The sequence below is a fragment of the Protomyctophum parallelum genome (assembly GCF_964188405.1).
Source record: "Protomyctophum parallelum genome assembly, chromosome: 3".
In the NCBI taxonomy this organism is placed as follows: domain Eukaryota; kingdom Metazoa; phylum Chordata; class Actinopteri; order Myctophiformes; family Myctophidae; genus Protomyctophum; species Protomyctophum parallelum.
In genome coordinates, this window is record NC_139698.1 from 38,884,680 (window position 1) to 38,906,075 (window position 21,396).

Genomic DNA, 21,396 nt, shown 5'->3' on the forward strand with positions numbered 1-21,396 from the left:
GTAGCTGGGGGCTAGTCCATGTAGGGCTTTGAAAGTGATCAATAAAACCTTGAACTCGATTCTGTAGCTCTCAGGGAGCCAGTGTAGGGTAGCCAGGATTGGTGTGATATGCTCACGTTTTCATGTGTTGGTGAGTAGGCGTGCCGCAGAGTTCTGCACCATCTGGAGACATGTTATATTTCTTTTGCTCATGCCGGAATAGTTACAGTAATCTAGTCGTGAAGAAATGAAGGAGTGTATAACGGTTTCTAGGTCTGCATGTGACAAAAATGATTTTATTTTAGCAATGTTCCTAATCTGGTAATTGCAGGACTGGACAACTTTGGTGACTTGGGTGTTAAAGGAGATGTCAGGGTCATAGAAAACACCCAGTTTGCAGGCTGAGTGTAATGTTTGCAGATAGAGTGACGAGTTCAGAGTGGAATGAGAGGGTGGAGTGTGGAGGACCGAAAATGATCATTTCTGATTTGGAATCATTCAGTTTAAGGACATTTTGTGACATCCAATTTGTTATGTCAGAGAGACATATAAGTAGACACCGTACATTTCCTGTAATACCAGGTTTTAGTGGGATGTACAATTACGTATCGTTGGCATAGCTATGGAATTGGATGCCATGACTTCACAAATTGTGAAAAGTACAGGACCCAGAATCGATCCCTGTGGGACGCCACAGTTTTTTCTAAAATCTTCGATAATGGTAATTTGGAGATTGGCCTAAAATTGCTTAAAACTAGGGGGTCCTAAAGAGGTTGGACTAAGGCATTTTTAAAATTGGATGGAAATATGCCGGTGGACAAAGAGCAGTTGATATTGGAGATAATATTAGGGGCAACCATCAGCAAGTTCTCCTTCAGGAAGGTGGTGGGAATTCTATCTAGGGGGCATGATGATGATTTCATGCAGTGACAATTTTAATGAGAGTTTCTAAAGTGATAGGGTTGAAAGAGGTGAGTTGGGAGGGTGGGTGGCCTTGTTATTATAAACCCCAAGGTAGGATGTATCGTAATTCACTGCTATCAATGTATCTGCAGGACTCTCAATGTGGGTGTTGGTGTGTAGTTGCAAAGGTTTTATCTGAGTGTTTATACATACTACTCAGTCTGTCATAGTCTAAGGACTATTTTATACTCTGTCGGTGTCACTTGCCAGAAATAACAGATTTTTAACTAGGTTGAACACTGAACAGACCTAGGTCTGATTGTGTTTTTCAAGAGAATTTATTTCAAAGAGTTCTACCCACACAACCATGAAATCGGCAAACATCTCTTTAGAAAAATTCAACTGGGAAAAGGTTCTTACAATAATTGCATCTTCATACTGCTGGGACAATCTTCACAATATAGCCTGGCTACTGTATGTGTCTGATGCTCAATGCCACGTCTCTGATAGAAGCAGAACATAATATAAATATAACATCACTTTGTGTCATTTCAAAGGACACACAATGTGCACCACTCTCACATTGCTCCCATAATCTTAGACGTTTTAATGATTAAGAACAAGTCTCAACTAAAGCTAGAGAAAAGAAAGCCAAGACTGAGGTTATGTTTGTCATGTTGACAATAAAATAAACATTTACCGGTAAATCTAAAATCTCAAGACGGCACTTGTGACTTATAGCCTTTAGCTTTTTATTTATTTATTTATTTTCAAAAAGCATTCTGCTTTGAATTTCCCCAGAATCTTTGAGGCACAAACATATGACTGTAATGTTAATACTTGGAGAAGTGCTGTGTTGAAAGCTGAAGGTGGAGAGAGGGGGGATACCTTCTGTGACAGAATGCAGTGTCAACATTCTGTAAAAACGGTCATTACGATACTGTATCACACTATTTCACCTTCAATAAATGTTTAGGTGACAACATTGTTGTTGTGGTGTAATATATAACTGAGGCAGTTTGTGAATGTCATTGTGGCTTTTGTTCTGCAAAAATGACAGCAAATTCAACACCTAACTTTTTTTTGTGATGACTAAGAGTTTTCAACAAAAACACATTAATATTGAAGAGCAACGATCAGATGTATATAATTGTCACTGCACCTGCAGCCTTGGAGCTATCTGTTCCCAAAAGCATTTTTTAAGCATTCCTCTGGGAGACGTTTAACACATTCTTCCAAAGCACTGTCACCTCAGACAGCCTAACACCTAATCCCTGGACACATACACAATCCCTGCTTGTGTCAGCCAACTAGAATATGATATGCTCCTATATAGACTAAGTGGGTGCCTGCTCCCATTTAGTCCTCCCAAAGAACCACATTGTAGACATAACTCTGAAAACTCACTTCTTTAGACCTCACCCCCTACCTCATTCCTTGTATATGATCTGCCGACTCATAGAATTATGGCTACACATGGGGCCAAAAGGGCCATGTCAAGAATTCATGAAACTTGTCCATAACTATAAATTCAGTGTCATTAAAAAAAAGTTAACACTGTGACTATTACGTCAAAGATGGCGAATGTATACAAGAGAACATTTGCGTATGACCAAACAGCATTCAAACACAACAGATTCACACACCCGGGTGAAGTGAGAGGCATTATTATTATCATACATCATCTCATTCCGGCCAATCACAATTTGCGTCTGTGCATCTTTGTCTTCATTGTCTCTGTTTGTGCAATGTTTGTGTTTACACAAACACTCAAAACTGGCCATTCATTGTCAATGGCATTCAATGTTAGTGTTAGGACAAACACTCAAAACTGGCCATTCATTGTCAATGGCATTCAATGTTAGTGTTTACACAAACCATCCAACTGGATATAGGAAGGGCTAGCGCCCCTTTTGCCTTGATTTTCAGGCCTGTTTTAAACAAAGCCATTGTAGTGACTCGTGACTTGAATGGACTCCGGGGGGAAGAGTCCCGAGTCCCTTGGTCTGAGACAGAGTCAAGTCCAAGTCAAATGAATGGCAAGACGAGACAGAGTAAATGAGACGACGAGTCAAGTCGAGACGAGTCAAGGACTCGAGTCTTACAACACTACAGGTGGCAATGCTGTAGAAGGAGATTTTACCCATGTTTGTTTTAAAGGTGGGTGGTACCAGATTGTCGTCACTCACTCTAATCAGGGATCCATGACTCAGCCATAACCATGAGTTCCCTAAGCAGCTACGCCCAAATATAGAGTTGTCATGGATCCAGATATGAGATATGCTAAGGAATATTATTTTCATAGATTATCAACTATGATCTGCAATGGGAATTTCACTATAGCCTTCTGACTTGAGATGGACGGACACAAGCATTGCAACTGGCTAGTGTAGACTCCCATGCACTGGATCGGCAGCTTGAACCTGATCTTTGACATGTATCATGCCATTAGGCTGGGAGGGATGATGCGTCTGAAGTTATTACGGTCATTTACAAAATTTTGCAGACAGATGAGCGAACGCAAGATCCTCCACCCTCCTCTTTTATTATCTAATGATAGACTAGAAGATAAATTACTAAACAACACACTAAACAACACACACAAACATGCACACACTGGGAGACATACACATTGTTTCTATACAATTAGGACAGAACACGAATGACTGAGACAACAGAACAGATACTCACATCCTAGCACTGTAACCACCCACATACAGCGCATGGCTTCATAAAACATTTCCTTATATTGCCTCTCACTGTCATTTATTTGCACACTCACTCACACACACACACACACACACACACACACACACACACACACACACACACACACACACACACACACACACACAACAGTACACAGCTGCTTTCTGTAGTGGGAAGGGAACCTGATCATAAACTAAAATAGAGTTGGGATGCCTGGAGTTATCCAGTTAGTGCACTGGCTGACTGCAGTATTGTGAGTAGCGAGGACTGTTATGAATCCAACTCCCACTGTATCGCATGTCTACCCTCTCTGCCCCAGGTTTCTTGTCTTTCTACACTTTCTACACAATAACTACTTTAAAATAGACTAGGGGTGAGAAAGTGTGTGTATGACAGTAATAATGAATTCACTCAAACTACCAAGCTATTAGAGTAAGTGATATGCAGTCATGTGCACCGTACACACACACACACACACACACACACACACACACACACACAAACACACTTTACAAAGGTTATTCTTTCGATTCCTCTTCTGTCCCTGAGAACTGGACATCTTGAAGACAATGCGATTGCATTCATACCATTGTGTGCCTCGACCCTCGGGTTATCAAATGATGACAAGAACTGACGATGGAATCATTTATGTATCAGGATATTCAATGATGTTGAAGTTAAAATGAGCATCCTGTTGTGACAAGACAAGTTGTACTCCGACGATTCTCATCACAGGGCACGACATCAAGGAGAGGGACATTAATGAAGGCCCTCTGAGGAGCTGAGACAGCAACTGTTTTAACAAAATAGAATAAGAAAAGGGTTGTAGAGCAGTCAGAGCAAATCGACATGTTACATAATGATGATGTACATGGATAAGAGCGCCCGTCATATCATACGGGTGTGTTACTGTAGATTCTGGGGCAGGGGTTCCCATACACTGGACCGAGACCCATTTCTATGGGTTGAAATTAAATTTGTAATCTTGATTCACAGCACTAGTTGCCCATGTGAAATATCAGTGTGAGGATGTCTAATTTAAGCAGTCATTTGTGTGTGTGAAGTGTGAAGGTCAGGACTGCATGCTGTGCAAGAAAGAAGCGCTTAGCTTACTAGAGAGGAAACCACTTATCGCACCCTTCCTGCCTTGTCCTGCACTGTCGGATTGCATACAGATTTGAGGAAACCTAATTTAGTTTACTACATATTTTTTAAACATTTGTATTTTAAACCAAAAATCATCTCTCTCACACTTATGCCAGTGTACCAGTGATCACCCTCCCCTGTGCACCCATGCCTAAGGTTGCCTACACCTGGCTTGTGCTACCAGTGATTATTCTCAAAGTTCCAATTTCAGTTATCCTTCCTCACCACGTGCAGCTCTACTGCTATCCTGATTTATCTATGGGATCCCAGTCTATGAGACCACTTTTTAAAACGCATAAACCGGGGTCTGGATGTGAACTGCATGAGGACCTGTTGTTCCATAAACCTGGTCTGGATGTGAACTGCATGGGGACCTGTTGTTCCATAAACCTGGTCTGGGTGTGAACTGCATGAGGACCTGTTGTTCCATAAACCTGGTCTGGATGTGAACTGCATGAGGACCTGTTGTTCCATAAACCTGGTCTGGATGTGAACTGCATGAGGACCTGTTGTTCCACAAACCTGGTCTGGGTGTGAACTGCATGAGGACCTGTTCCATAAACCTGGTCTGGGTGTGAACTGCATGAGGACCTGTTGTTTCATAAACCTGGTCTGGGTGTGAACTGCATGAGGACCTGTTGTTTCATAAACCTGGTCTGGATGTGAACTGCATGGGGACCTGTTGTTCCATAAACCTGGTCTGGGTGTGAACTGCATGAGGACCTGTTGTTCCATAAACCTGGTCTGGATGTGAACTGCATGAGGACCTGTTGTTCCATAAACCTGGTCTGGATGTGAACTGCATGGGGACCTGTTGTTCCATAAACGGGGGTCTGGATGTGAACTGCATGAGGACCTGTTGTTCCATAAACCTGGTCTGGGTGTGAACTGCATGAGGACCTGTTGTTCCATAAACCGGGGTCTGGATGTGAACTGCATGGGGACCTGTTGTTCCATAAACCTGGTCTGGATGTGAACTGCATGAGGACCTGTTGTTCCATAAACCTGGTCTGGATGTGAACTGCATGGGGACCTGTTGTTTCTACCCATGCCACAGTGGCCCCTCGATGCATGCTTTCCTTAATGGTACACCCCTGGCACAACCAGTCCTATGACGACGTCTATACAAACTGTACAGTTTTTATTTTATTACTACACACAATAACTCTAATCATAAAAAAGTCGATCTTGTGACCATCAGACCCAAACAATATGGCCAATTGAATAATCCACATCTACCGTACACGCACACACGCACACACACACACACACACACACACACACACATGGTCACACGCACACAGAGTCAAAGACCTGTGAGAACCTGCCACAGCCTAGGAATGCAACAAGAGACATGAGCCAAGACAAAAGCTATTCATTCATTCCATCTACTCTATCTTTCGCTCTCTCTCTCTCACTCTCACACTTTCTCACTCTCTCTCTCACTCTCTCCCTCTCTCACACACATGCATGAATTCACTCACCTCCAGCACAAAGCATTCACATAATAGACTTGTCACTGATAGAGGTATATAGATGCCACACACTACCTGTCACACTCACACATGCACGTATGCACACATACACACGCATGCGCGAGCGCACACACACACACACACACACACACACACACACACACACACACACACACACACACACACACACACACACACACACACATACACATACACATACACATACACATACACATACACATACACATACACATACACATACACATACACACACACACACATGCACACACATGCAGGAATTCACTCACCTCAGCATAAAGCATTCACAATATGTCACTGAGAGGTATAGATGCCACACACTACCATAACTCTGAGCATTGTTTACTTGCTCCTAAACAACTTCTGTCACACAAACACGCATGCACACACACGCACGCATGCACACACGCACACACTCACGCACGCACACACACACACACACACACACACACACACACACACACACAAAGGTCAGCAGTAACGGAACAAAGCTTCATGCTAATGGTGGATTGGTTTGGCTCCTTCCCAGTCTTCATATAGCCTACTCTGGCAGAAAGAAAGAAAACAAATAACTAACTAATAATACACTAGATCAAAAATGTGGCTAAAGATCATCTGAACTCCACGTCCAGTGGAATGAAGAGAGACCCATCCCAGTGGACCATTATGAGACCCTTGGTGATCCAAATAAGGCAGAAAGAGAGAGACATCCAATATGACATTCCTGCAAAAAGAGTTCCAGGAAGCAGCACTCCTTGAGGAAATAGTTGAAAGGTCTGTCCGTCTGTCTGCCTATCTATCTATTCATTAATCATTATATAGCGCATTTATCCAAAGCGCTTTACATAGATTGTGCATTACGTTCACCCATTTACACACACATGGATACACCGATGGCGGAGGAAACCAAGCAAGGCATCAACCTGCACATCGGGAGCAATTAGGGGTTCAGCGTCTTGCTCAAGGACACTTTGAAACTTTCCCATCCAGCCACTCTACACCGGCCACTCTACTCTGCGTGTCATTCATTTAAGATTAAAACAGCATTTGCTCAAAATTCAAGGATAGTTGTTTGCAACAGTCCAGCATGCAACACATGACAAGTAGAGCACCTGAAGCTCCAGTATAGTGAATAATGTCAATAATAAAGGCTTTTCAGTATGACATACTGGAGAGAATGCATAACTTTATATGGCTTCATGGTTATATGGTTTATATAACCCTTCTGTATTTGAACACTTGAGTTTGTAAACAACATCAAGTATTATGAGTCTAATCGATCGTGGGAGAGCATGCATTCCTGTGTGTGTGTGTGTGTGTGTGTGTGTGTGTGTGCGTGCGTGCGACCATGCGTACTGCGTGTGTGCGTGCGCGCTGGTTGTGTCCATAACTTTGTGTGAGCGTGCATGCATGTGGCCTTGTGTGGCTGTATGCATGCGTGCGGCTAACCAGTCAACAATGTCTAGAGTGCCAAAGGAATGCTTGAGTGCATATAATCCTGTGTCCTTGTCCTTTGTGTGTGTGTGTGTGTGTGCGCGTGTGTGCGTGCACACGCGCGCGCGTGTGATGCCAACCGATTACATGGGAGTCAAGTAAACAATGTCAAGAATTATCGTTGTTTTTAGAGCCGTCTTTAACTCGATTATTCTCAAAGACTAAACAACCAACAATGCGTTATGCTGAGTCGGCAGTTTTCTCAGACTAAACTATAACACCATGAATTAGCACAGTACTTTAATCTCCCTGTCTACTGAGAATATACCATACTGTTGTTGAGTGTTCAATTACAGTATGTGTGTGCTTTCAGCAGGACTGGGACCAATAGATCAATTCCGTTTCAAATTAAAAGTGGATTTATTACAACGACCAAGAAGAGTAGTTTGAAACATGATTGGAATGAGAGAACTGTTGACCCAAATGTGCAGGAATAATTTAGTGCATGATCAATTGCTGCTCTTATTTAATTTGACAGCTAACTAAATCTCCCCCAGCTTTCAGCAATTTGACAGTTAAATGGCAATGGAAACGGTTAATTCATGACTGTGTGAAAGGTGTAAAAACATATTTATTAATAATTCATTGATTTATTCAATTTTGAGGTGGTTAAAGGCAAGGGTGAGGTATGCAACAGATGGGTGGAATTTAATTATTATGGGTTATGGTTATCCCCCTCCACTGTCTCTAATACCATCGCTGTCTATCAGAACATGTCACATGTACAGAATTTCAGAAGCAAGACAAACTAAAACCAGCAGATTGTTTGTATGGTTGTATTTGGTTGCTTGCTTTAATATATTAAACCTCGTATTACACATGATGTCCTGTCATTAATGTCACTTTGATTAAATTATCTGGTTCATTTGATGAGACAATGTGGCATGCCATATTCTGTGTATTTATTTTATATTTAATTAAGGTACTGGGCTGTGTACAGTGTAAGAATTTAAGAAATATTGTGAAAATATCCATGTGCTTAACTGTATACATTCAAAGAAGACAAACTTAATAGATGAATGTGTTAAATATGATTTATGTGCACCATCTTAGAGTTAAAAACTAAGCATTATCAATCTGAACAACAGTACAATAGCTGCCAAAGACATCAGATTCTACATCTCAAAGCAGCCTTTTCCTCAGAGCGGACTTCAAATCTTCCATTCAAATGATCAGTACAGGTAAGTGCTGAATACTTTGCCAAACAGATTTTGCAGTCATGGACACTAAATAATACTTCCAGTATGTTTTTTAGTACCAACATAAACATAGGTTGTGTTTCTTCAACAGTGTAGCAGGATTGAGAAAAATATATTTTTAACTTGTATACTGTAGATGATTTCTCATGCTCACACAATCATTGAGTGTATAATTTGCCATTGGAAATGTGTACAGGTGTACTATAAATAAAGAATACAGAAAACAAAAACTTTCTGTTCTGCTGGCATCTTTGTGGAGCTGAGTTTGCTAAAAAAATGCATTTTCTTTATGAGTTTTGAGGAGTTGCTTCAAACTTCAAATCTTGAACTTTTGTAGCCATCAGAGGGCACAGGAGAGAACCTTTTTGTTACTCCTTGTTCTACTGTAAAACATTCAAGATAGAATTGGGTACGGTCACTACATTGGTTGCAGCAGGGTAGATGTATATATATTTTGGAAATCCTTTCAGATCAATAATACCTGCCGGTATAATTGTGTGATTATGATTTTGGCTTTAGATTTCCCATAAAAGTTTTGACTAGTTTGTTTTTCCTTTTCGTGAGAAATAAAAAGTGAATCATTTTGTGAAAATGATCGAGTCCAGTTCCATATTGATTGATAGCATGGGACTCTTGTGTGCTTATTTCAGCCAACATACTCACAAACATACTTTCAACCTCAAATGAAAATAAATTAAAATGAATTGCTGTGTACAAATGACTCGTCAGAATCGAGGAGCACATGCACATTCGGTGATGTGATCTGTGTGTGTGTGTGTGTGTGTGTGTGTGTGTGTGCGTGTGTGTGTGCGTGTGTGTGCGTGCGTGCGTGCGTGCGTGCGTGAGAGAGCGCACGTGTGATACTGGAGACTAGTATAATATACATAAAAATATATAACTTTATATACTAATATAAAGTTGTAGTCAGGTTAAGCTGTTATATACACCTTCATATCCTTGTAGATGTGAACTAGAATATTATGAATATCCCCTTGGAAAATGGTTTGATTGTTTTGTTGTTCTCATTAACCTGGGATATTCATATTTTTATCCTACTTTATTTGGCTTTCTCAAAACTGAGCTGAACATGAGGAATACCATTTACAATGTGGACGCTATGAAATTGAAATACTTGAGTAGTAATTGAGACACTTGACTATGTGAATAACACCGGACATATTATTGTACATTTAAATGAAACCAACATTGTTCAGCCTAAGTGCGTAATACATGACAGTGTACAACCTGCAGTCAAATTGCTCTGTGTCAATTGAAGAATAATTGAAAAAGGATGCCATTACCAGTGACTTAACAGCACACCTTGATATTCAGAAATGTAATTTGTTGTCATATCTTCAGAAAACACTTTACTAATTATGCTTTCTATTTGTAGGCAACGAATGTAGATAGCTTTCTCCTACAATGTCACTAAACATTTCGAATGAATGATTGCTCATTGGGAAAGTAATGGCAATACCCCCCCACCCCACATTTAGAATTGATTGGATTTAAAGTAATTTCTTCTGTGTGTGTGTGTGTGTGTGTGTGTGTGTGTGTGTGTGTGTGTGTGTGTGCGCGTGCGTGCGTGCGTGCGTGCGTGCGTGAGTGAGTGAGTGCATGTGTGTGTGTCCAACCCTCTTATACTGACTGAACTTGACAGCATGGCCTCTGTTGTTCATTTTGTCTGTCTCTGTCTCTGCCAGTGTCGCTAGAGTCCCCCCATTCCATGTTTTATTTTTCTCTCTGTCCCTGGGATCCCTACAGTCCATGTTTTAGTCTGTGGTTCTTCTCAACATGTCTGTGAAAACAGCCCTTATAGGAGGAGGGTGTGGAACAACACTGTCTGTTAAAGGCATACAGGTATTTCAACCAAACAAGGCCAGTCTGGATTGAAAGTCCATGGGTCATTCTTCAAGGTGAGTATATTTTGGGTGTATTTTTACACTCTCAAGACTCTGCTGTGTATGGAGCTGGGGAGCCAAAAACGTGTTGCAAGCCGCTGTCTCTTGTGTCCTTCATTGGTCAAGGGTCCATGCTGAGATGAAGGCTTCAGCCAAGAGAGGGACTCATCGCTCATTCACCCGTTTGGAGCCTGTTGGAGCCTGGAGAGATGAAGTGGAATTCTTCCTTCTTCGAGGTGATAATGTCACTTAAAGGGGGTCATCAGGCCACCAGTCCAAGGCGTGAGATCTTAGCAGAGAGGAAGGAGTGGAGGATGAAGACAATGGGCTTGGGACATGAGTGGAGATCCAGTTGCTGAAAGAGAACAGGACAGGAATAGAGAAGAGTGGGATATGTTAGAAAAGGATAAACTGTAGCCTAATAGGGCTGCAACTATCGATGATCTTCTTGGCGATTATATATTGTCGATAACTTTTTAGATTAATCAAATAATAGATTTTTTGGGATCATTTTGTAAAAATGTTGTATCGAATTGTAATGAATTGATGCCAAACAATTCCAATAGGGCTCACATCGCATCGCATAGCCACACATTGCTTTTAGATCTGGTAGTATTCTTTCAATACTAGCAGATTTTAATCAAGAAATATATATATATATATATATATATATTCAAAAAATAATCTAGATTCTTTTTTTTAATTAGTTTGATTAAGTGTTTTACCCCTAGAACTAAATAGGAGAATAGAGTGGGAAATGCTGCATATAATATACTGACTTTACTATAGACCATAAAATAATGCATGGATGAGAATGGAATAACACAGATTTTATTATAAGGTAAAGTCAGGCAGAATAGTGTAGGAATAAAATGAAAGCGTAGAATAGAAAATGGTTTAATGGTCAATGGTTATAAAGGATAGAATGAAAGTGTTAAGAGGGTACAGAGAGAGCAATAAACAAATGGATAGAAATAATTGAATGAGAGAACAACAGGAAAATGTATTACTGTAATCAACATAATACAAAGCAGTCTACAGTTCACTAATAAGATGAGGATTAGGAAACATTGCTACATGGTCCTAATTGGAGCTAAGCACTACACACGCACGCATGCACGCACGCACACACGCACGCACACACACACACACACACACACACACACACACACACACACACACACACACACACACACACACACACACACACACACACACACACAAACACACATACACACACACACACACACACACACACACACACACACACACACACACACACACACACACACACACACACACACACACACAGTGTGCACGCCAAGAACACCACCCGTTCCACCTCAGTGTGAACAAAGCGCTGTTCATTACAGGACTTGACTGTGAATTATGGGAGTTTCACCAGTATGACTCACACATCCTGTTCCTATGGCCTATAGGGACTTGGACTACGTTTATACTTGAAGCTGAAGTTTATTTTGTCCAACTGAAAACCTAGGGGAAGGATTAAGAGATGGAAACTATGACGTGTCAGCTTGTTTGTGTCATGTAAGCGCCATGCAGTGAATCATGAGTGGCTCCACATATCATCAATGTAGGTCTACTGCTGAAACCTTTAATATCAGACATTTTAGCAGCCAATTTTGTTTTCTTTGGAAGAACCGCCAACATTAGCAAAATGTGTTAATAGTTGTTAATAAGGTCCAATGAATTTCACACTGACTTTTGACATTATAGTAGCTCACAGTGGATTTTAAATTAAAGTACAACAGCTACATTGGTTACTTTGAATGAAAATATGACTGTGTACTTCCATGTAAGTTTGCTTGGTGCGTGGCCAATGAAACATGGGCACACTGTGCTTTCACATTATGCCCTTGTGTGGTGCAAACTGATTAAAGATCTCACAGTAAATGTTAGAGATAATTTAAATGCTTTTCGTCAGGGTTGAGTCAGTTCACATTCGATTCAATCACGTCTAGTTGGCATAAGTAAATTTATATATCTAACCTTTATTAGAGAATGAATGCTCTATTATTAATAACCAAATATTTGTATCATTTGTATTACTGCATTTCAATTGGATTATACTGGTACAACAATGGCAGTTCAATTCTGAATGTGACCTGTGCTGAACCCTCTGTGCTGAACCCTCTATATACACTCCAATATAAATAATATAGCAGTGCCGGGAAGAAAAAAATGTGCATCATACTAGTGCATCCTTGTGCAGCAAAGTACCTGCACTGTACTGTACTGTTCTGTACTTACATCATTTCAACCCAAGCTTGCTGTCTGAGTTATATTCTGCAATCTCAATCCATAAATTCAAGTATAGTGTATCTGTTTCTTCCAATTTAACCCATTAAGACCTGATGCCAATAACCACAATAAAGCACTCCCTCTCACATCTATTGATTAAATATACAGTATGTGTCAATGCAATGTTTAGTTAGACATAGCGATTGCATTTATGTAAAATCATGATGACTCAGTTTTATTATAATGCGACAGGTGCATGTCCACTTCTAGCAAACATAGTGAACAAGCTCCAGCCAATACAGTAACTGACATTGTTGAATGTACCAATACAGGCTCTAATGACAGCAATGTCTGTAGAGCTTAAACTTAAGCACAGATGGAATTAGTAGGGAAAAAGTAGTGATTTATAAACAAGACTCACAATTTCTCCCTCTTTGCCGCCAAAGTCAAGGGAGAGCATGCGAACTCCATCGTCAGAGGACATCTTGAGCTGTTCGAAGGGGTACGAAAGCATCACTTTAGGCCTGGTAGGGGTGCGAGTCCCTCTGTCTTCCCCATTCTCCCTCTCTGCCTGTTTGGGCTCGAACAGCACAGAGAAACCCTTTTCATAATGGACCACCAGCCGACACTCCTGGCCGCGATACAGACAACCTGAAGGAGAGAGGGAAATGGAATTGAAACATTTTTTCCCATTCAACTACGACAACTACCAAATCTCTTGCAATGCGTTGTGAGCTTGTAGATCTGCTATTTTTGGCTAATATTCACTGTTAGACTCATTAGACACTAGAAAATTGAGCTCTTCTCTAAATCCCTATCTTTAGTTCAGGTTCACCTATTAACCATACAACAAAAAGCTGAGTGTACCTCTGACATCACGCATCGTTTGTTTCATGCCCTGGTTTATAGCAGTATCTCATCGCTTAAATCTTATTTTTCCAGAAATCTTCACTATATTTGAACCACTTACAGTAAGTAAGTGGTTAATTCATCATAATATATTTTAGTATGTTTTGGTCCCAAGAGTCCCTTCCTAGAAATGTAGTGGCACCTTAAAGGAGAATTCCATGCTAGAAGCCTTTCTTACCTTTATTTGTAGTTCGTCCCCACCAAAGAGGTCCAGGTGTTATTTTGTGCAAAAGCGCATTATTGGCTATTTCACCATAAGCCGTCAATGAATTTAATTGAATTGCATTGAATTGAATGGGGCTATGGGGTGTTGTGCTAATTTGCTTATTTCTATCGCTCAAAAATCTATTATTTTGTACAGTATATATCCCCTCTTCATAATGTAAATAGTATTAGGTTTAGGGGTTACGGTTGGAGTTATGCCTGATCCATAGTAGATGTGCACCGAAAGTAGCACATCTACAAGCTCACAGCGTGTTGCAGCACGACACGTTGTGAGCTTGTAGATCACTATTTTCAGCTTTAGGGTTACAGTTAAAAACAGCAAAGGAATATTAAATGGCATTCAAAAATCACATGTTGATGTGCTCACAAGTATAGAAGTAATCCAAAATAGTGTGTGTGTGTGTGTGTGTGTGTGTGTGTGTGTGTGTGTGTGTGTGTGTGTGTGTGAGTGTGAGTGTGTGAGTGTGAGTGTGAGTGTGTGAGTGTGTGAGTGTGTGTGTGTGTGTGTGTGTGTGTGTGTGTGTGTGTGTGTGTGTGTGTGTGTGCGTGCGTGCGTGTGTGCGTGTGTGCTTACGTGTGTGTTATCTCTCCCTGAGGACTACTGAAGGTCTGCTTAGCAGTCTCCTTTGTCTGCCTGTCAGCAGGCTGATTCACAGCGTACTTAACTTTGGTGTCACTCAAACCATGCTAATCACTCTATACAGATCAAAATCCCTTCCTCGTCTGGCTCTTCATCTGAAGGCTTTTATGAAAACCAAAGCGAATTAATGCCTACACAATACAGTAATACAAAAACGAAATATTTGCTAATATTTCTTAGAAGGCCACAATATAATATAAAGAAAGTTCATCATTTCCATGTGTGTGCTAACGTGATGTCCAGATACAAACCCTTTTTTCCCCACACTCTGTTGCATCCCAGCTTAAATCTCACATGGACTCCAATAACCCTTACAAATCATTTCAATCCGGTTTCCGTTCACTACACAGCACTGAAAACGCTCTCACAAAAGTCACCAACGACATCCTCCTGTCTGCTGACTCGGGTCACCTCCTCGTCCTCTGCGCCACTTTTGACACAATCAGACACTCCATCCTCATCACCCGTCTCCAGTCTTCCCTTGGTTTATGTTATCCCTTTCCTGGATAACATCCTACCTCTCTGACCGACACTTCACCTCCATCAATAACTGCCCCAGTTAACCATGGGTCAGATCCTCTGCCACCATGGACTTCATTTCCACTCCTATGCCGATGAAACATAGCTCTCTACCTCTCCACCAAAACCATCACACCAACCACCCACTCCACCCTCACTGCCTGCCTCACAATCAATCAAACATGGATGCAAAATACATTTCTCAAACTCAATTGCAATAAATCGGACATCATCATCATCGGCCCCAATTCCCTCACCGGTTCTACCCAATATTTTTCACTTAACATTGACTGATCCATTGTCACACGCTCCACCCATGTCCGCCACCCTGGCATCATTCTCGACCCCACCCTTTCATTCCTCCCCCATGGAAACCAAGTCACCAAAACTTCTTCTTCCACCTCAAGAACATTGCCCATCCCCGACCCTCCCGGACATTCTCTGCAGCTAAAACACTCATCCATGCTTTCATCACATCCCACCTCAATTAATGCAACAGTATCCTCTGTGGCACCACCTCCAAAGTCCTCAATTTACTTCAATATGTCCAGATGTCCACATTCAGTCACTTTCACTTCCGTTTTCCTGGCTCGCAGACTGCCATTGTAAGAAACGGCTTATGTTAACATTAGCTCACAATGTTTATCTTTGCCAGAAACGTTAATATTTCAATCGATGCGAACCTTGGATGGATGATCATCACACCGGACAGTTTCAGAGAAAAGAGTGAGGGAAAATCCTATTTTAAATGGGACTCTATGGGATGCGCGCACACGTTTCCTGGTGCTGAGGTATGCCTAGCAACCGGGCCAGTGTTAAAAGTCGATTTTCAGCTAAACCAGCTAGTTGGATTTGAATTGACTGAATACTACGTCAAAGGCAGCTATATTGTTAAGTAAGAATTGTGAGTACTTTGCACACCACTGGATTCAATGTGGATGTATTACCCTTTCATTTTAACTCCCTCCTCCACTACTTGTAAATGGGACAGTGAGAACAGTATTTCTGTTATGTCCAGGAGAAAGACTCAGAGGGGAAACTCTACTCTCCTACCTGAGAGCCTTGATCTGTAGGGAGAGCAGAATTTCCCACCAGAACACACACACACACACACACACACACACACACACACACACACACACACACACACACACACACACACACACACACAAGGGGCCTTTCAGCCCAAAACAAAAGACAGGATGACGGTGAGTGCAGACATAAAGCCCTCTTCCAGAGGTTTTGAAGCATAAGATAGGTGTTACCAGTGGAGGAGATACAGAAAAAAGATGGATGAAAGACAGAATTACTGAGCATGAATAAGGGGAAGGGGAAAGAGAGGAATTGGAACGACATGCACACATTTTGTTACCATGGCAACTGATGAAAAGGATCAAACATAACCATAGGATGGGAGCTTCAGTCTGTTTCTTGTGTTACTTGTGGTACAGTTTCACTTTCAAATGCACTAGCTTGTTATTCAAGACCTTACCTGTCACGTTCCGTGACATGTTTTGTACTTTCTTGTGTTTCTTGGTTTTTGGTGTTTTACTTTACTGTTTTCCTGTGAATTAGTAGTTTTGTGTTTCATGTTTCTTATTTCCAGTTAGAGTTGATCTTGTACTGTGTACCTTTTATTTTGTAGTATGGTTTATGCTTTCCTGTCTGCCCCTGTATTCTGTACCTGCCTTGTCTCACCAGTACTGTGATTAGCCTATGTTTTGCACTTGTGTCCTTTTAGTCTTAGCCTATCCCTGTGTAGATTGTCAGTTAGTTTCACCTGTGTCCTGTTACTCCCTGTGTCTATATATTCTCCCCCGTTTGTGCAGTTCCTCGTCGGATTATTAGTTATTGTCACAGTTTTCTTGTTGCTCCTGTTTTTGAAGTTATTTCCTAGTGTTTGTTTATTCCCAGTGTTAACCTTTTGGTGTTAATAAACACGTTGAAAGTTTCCTGACTGTCGTCCTGCATTTGGGTCCTACCCTCTCTGGTACCGAACCGTGACAGAATAATCCGACCACTATGGACCCAGCAGACGACCCAGCGCCAGCAGATGATTTTGGTGAAGTCCTTCAGCTCATGGTAATTATTATGGACAAATGCCAGAATCCTTCCATCAGCCCTGAAGATAAAGTTGAAGGTTTGAAGCAGGCCCTCTGAGTGGCTTACTCCAGGCCAGAACTGGCAAATAGACTTGAGGGGACAATTAAGGGGTTGTGGGCAGCCTTGTCCAGTGCGCCAGCGGACCTGCGAGCTGCTAGCCAGTTGCCTGCTTCCCAGCCTGTCTGTCATGAGCCTGCTTCCCAGCCTGTCAGTTGCCAGCCTGCACACCAGCCTGCAACCCGTTCAATCAGGCTTGGGTATGTAGGCCTCCAGCCCATCTGCTCCGAACTCTCCCCTGTTGACCCCGCTTTCCCTGAGCCGGCCTATGCTGAGACAGTTTCAGCCTCGGACCCATACATTGGGTCTCGCTTGGCCATCTTCAGGGGGAACCGGGCGAGGGGGCGTGGTCGACATGGCTCGCGCCGCCATCAACGCTCCTCGCTGCCCAGCACCACAGAGCCTCCGCTGCCCAGCACCACAGAGCCTCCGCTGCCCAGCACCACAGAGCCTCCGCTGCCCAGCACCACAGAGCCTCCGCTGCCCAGCACCACAGAGCCTCCGCTGCCCAGCACCACAGAGCCTCCGCTGCCCAGCACCACAGAGCCTCCACTGCCCAGCACCACGGAGCCTCCACTGCCCAGCACCACGGAGCCTCCGCTGCCCAGCACCACAGAGCCTCCGCTGCCCAGCACCACAGAGCCTCCGCTGCCCAGCACCACAGAGCCTCCGCTGCCCAGCACCACAGAGCCTCCGCTGCCCAGCACCACGGAGCCTCCGCTGCCCAGCACCACGGAGCCTCCGCTGCCCAGCACCAAGGAGCCTTCGCTGCCCTGTGTGACTACGCCCCTAATTCGGTCTGGAGCCTTGTCGGCCATCTCTGCCGACATCCTGCCTGTTCTCCGAGAAACATCGGTGGCTGCCCCAGCTGACGACCTGCCAGAGCCCTCGCCAGCCGTCTACATCGACGACCGTCCTGTGCCCTCTGCGCCCTTGCCAGCTGTCTCCACGGATGTCCCGCCTGTTTTCCCTGTGTCCTCGTTGGCTGCTATTGCCGACGGCCCTTCGGTGTCCTTGTTGGCTGTCCATGCCAACGCCCTGCCTGAGCCCATGTTGGCTGCCCCCGCCAACGCCCTGCCTGAGCCCACATTGGCTGCCCCCGCCAACGTCCCACCAGAACCCAGGTCAGCTACCCCAGCCTCACCAGTGACCTCGTCGGGTTTCCCTGTTGAGACATGTGGATCTTGTGAACTATTCCCTCATGTCCCCACCGAAGCCGAGGAAGCACTCCTGCTGCCAGACCCCGGGCCTGACCAGTTGTCAGAGCCCGGGCCTGCACTACGGCAGCGGGGTCTCGGGCTGCACTCCAGCCGCTGGATCCTGGGGGTGCTCTTCAGCCACCTGACCCCCGTTCCTTTCTCCCAGTGACAATGTCTCCTTGGCCTCAGGTACCCCAGCCCATGTGTACACACCCTCTTGAGTCCCTGTCGCCATGTATAGCCAAGACTGTGTCTACTCCTTTTCCTCGTCATGTCCCAAGCCATGTATGTAGCCCCGTCCCTAGCTCTGCCCCTAGCCCTCCTAGTCCTCCAGTCTCCCAGCCTAGATCCCTTGCCCCACCTACCAGCCCGTTAGTCCTTCTCCCTGTCTGTCTGTCCGCCTGTCTCCCTGTATGTTTGTCTGCTAGTGTGTATGCCAATATGTTTGTCCGTCTGTCTACTCTCCAGTCCTCATGTCGCCCCTCTGACCCCTTTACCCGCCTATTGTGTCAAACATCATGTCTGTCTGCCTGCCTGCTTGTCTGTCAGTTGATATGTCTGTCTCTTGGTTTGTCCCACCTTCTGTCTGTCTGCTTGTCTGTTTGCTTGTCTGTGTGTTTGCCCGCCTGCATCCCTGTGTGATTTCCCTCTGTAGTCTTTTCTGTGTTTTTGACTGTTTTTGCCCTGCCTAGTCCAGTCAGTGTTTCGCCCTGTGCCCCAGATTATTTACTAGCCCCTGGTCCTTTGCCCCAGTGTCCCTCCACCAGACCCCCACCACCCACCCTGCTCGATGTTATGGACAAAGTGGCATGTCTGGTATCCATGCCTTAAGGGGGAGGCACTGTCACGTTCCGTGACATGTTTTGTACTTTCTTGTGTTTCTTGGTTTTTGGTGTTTTACTTTACTGTTTTCCTGTGAATTAGTAGTTTTGTGTTCCATGTTTCTTATTTCCAGTTAGAGTTGATCTTGTACTGTGTACCTTTTATTTTGTAGTATGGTTTATGCTTTCCTGTCTGCCCCTGTATTCTGTACCTGCCTTGTCTCACCAGTACTGTGATTAGCCTATGTTTTGCACTTGTGTCCTTTTAGTCTTAGCCTATCCCTGTGTAGATTGTCAGTTAGTTTCACCTGTGTCCTGTTACTCCCTGTGTCTATATATTCTCCCCTGTTTGTGCAGTTCCTCGTCGGATTATTAGTTATTGTCACAGTTTTCTTGTTGCTCCTGTTTTTGAAGTTATTTCCTAGTGTTCCTAGTGTTTGTTTATTCCCAGTGTTAACCTTTTGGTGTTAATAAACACGTTGAAAGTTTCCTGACGGTCGTCCTGCATTTGGGTCCTACCCTCTCTGGTACCGAACCGTGACAGAACCTTTCTTAAAATGAAATTATTTTGAGAAACTTCTGTCCTAATAGAAAGCAATTTTGTGGCTACAGTGCATGTTAGTGTAGTATATATTACTCACTAACTGGCTTCAGAGAAATGCCAGTATGCCTACTGAAAACATTAGGGGAAAGCTCTAGTCTAAAACCTCTCTCAACTTGAGAACAAGGAACACCAATAATAACATGTCATGCTGATTTATTTGGGGGGCATGTTGATTTTTGACAGTCCATTCAGTAGGCTTTGCTGACGTCATGTCTGGAAGCCATACAGTACGTTGGAATATAGGTATAAATACATATTCCTATATTCCCATAAACCATATTCTCTTTTTCACACATGATATCCACAAATTGGACACGACCACAATGGCCTGGTTTTTCATTAAAACCAAAGGCACTCTGGCACCTGTTTCAGAATGTCTCTCTGCCACCATCATTGGTACAAAGGTGTTTATATTTGGGGGCCTAGTGCAGGGGTTCTTAACCTGGGGGTCACAACCCCTAGGGGGCCGCCAAAGCATTTCCGGGGGTCTCCAGCCAAAAACGTTGAGAACCCCTGGCCTAGTGGACAACAATATCAGAGTGTTTGACACAGAGACCAACTTCTGGCTGAGCACGCCTTCTGCACAGCTTCTTCCAGAAGTACGCAGTTACGCACAGGTCATTCAGCCTTTTGTCTACAATGGAGAGCTGTACATATTTGGTGGTGACAACCTTGACTGGAGCTTCAATGATCTGTGGAAATTCAATCAAGAGACCTTCTCCTGGAAGGTTCATATTCATCAACGTCTGTATTTGGAGCACTAGACCTGTACGTGCCCATCGGCCACCAGCCTACTTGAGAACGATGCAACTTGGGAACCTAAAAATACCCGTTGTCAACTTGTCATAGCACCCGTTTTAACTATCTGTCTGTGTCCCTTTTGTACCCATACTGTATATGGATATCTCTGTATCTGTCTGTCTGTCTGTCTGCCTGTGCCTGAAGAGTGCAAACTGACAGTGAAAAGTGTACTGGTTAAGTAATCAATTGGCAGGTGTGACCAGAGCCTTTTGTGGGCTTTCTGGTTCAACGGTGTGTCTACCGACTCGAGGCCGGGCACTGCACTCCCTGTGGGGGTGTGGAACGTGCGTGTCGATTTTGAAGTCGATGGGGCCGACCAGAACGTTGTATTGAATCATACGTTATGTACAGTAGCGAGAGCACAGTAATGAATTAAATCAATTTCACTTGTTGTGGTGAAAAATAACGATA

At 43.3% G+C, this 21,396-nt stretch overlaps 1 protein-coding gene across 2 annotated transcripts in view; it reads right to left on the bottom strand.

The window, feature by feature from the left end:
- Nucleotides 1-10,868: 10,868 nt before the first annotated feature.
- Nucleotides 10,869-21,396, bottom strand: part of sntb1 (syntrophin, basic 1) — a 51,288-nt gene continuing 40,760 nt past the window's right edge. The window contains exons 7-8 of one of the 2 annotated variants that reach the window (XM_083762267.1): nt 13,529-13,758; nt 10,869-11,200 (exon numbers count right to left, since the gene is read on the bottom strand). In XM_083762267.1, coding sequence (XP_083618393.1) covers nt 11,108-11,200; nt 13,529-13,758 — 323 coding nt within the window. In that variant the 3' untranslated portion in view covers nt 10,869-11,107. The remainder of the gene's footprint in view (nt 11,201-13,528; nt 13,759-21,396) is intronic. The other variant, XM_083762268.1, reaches the window with a different exon arrangement.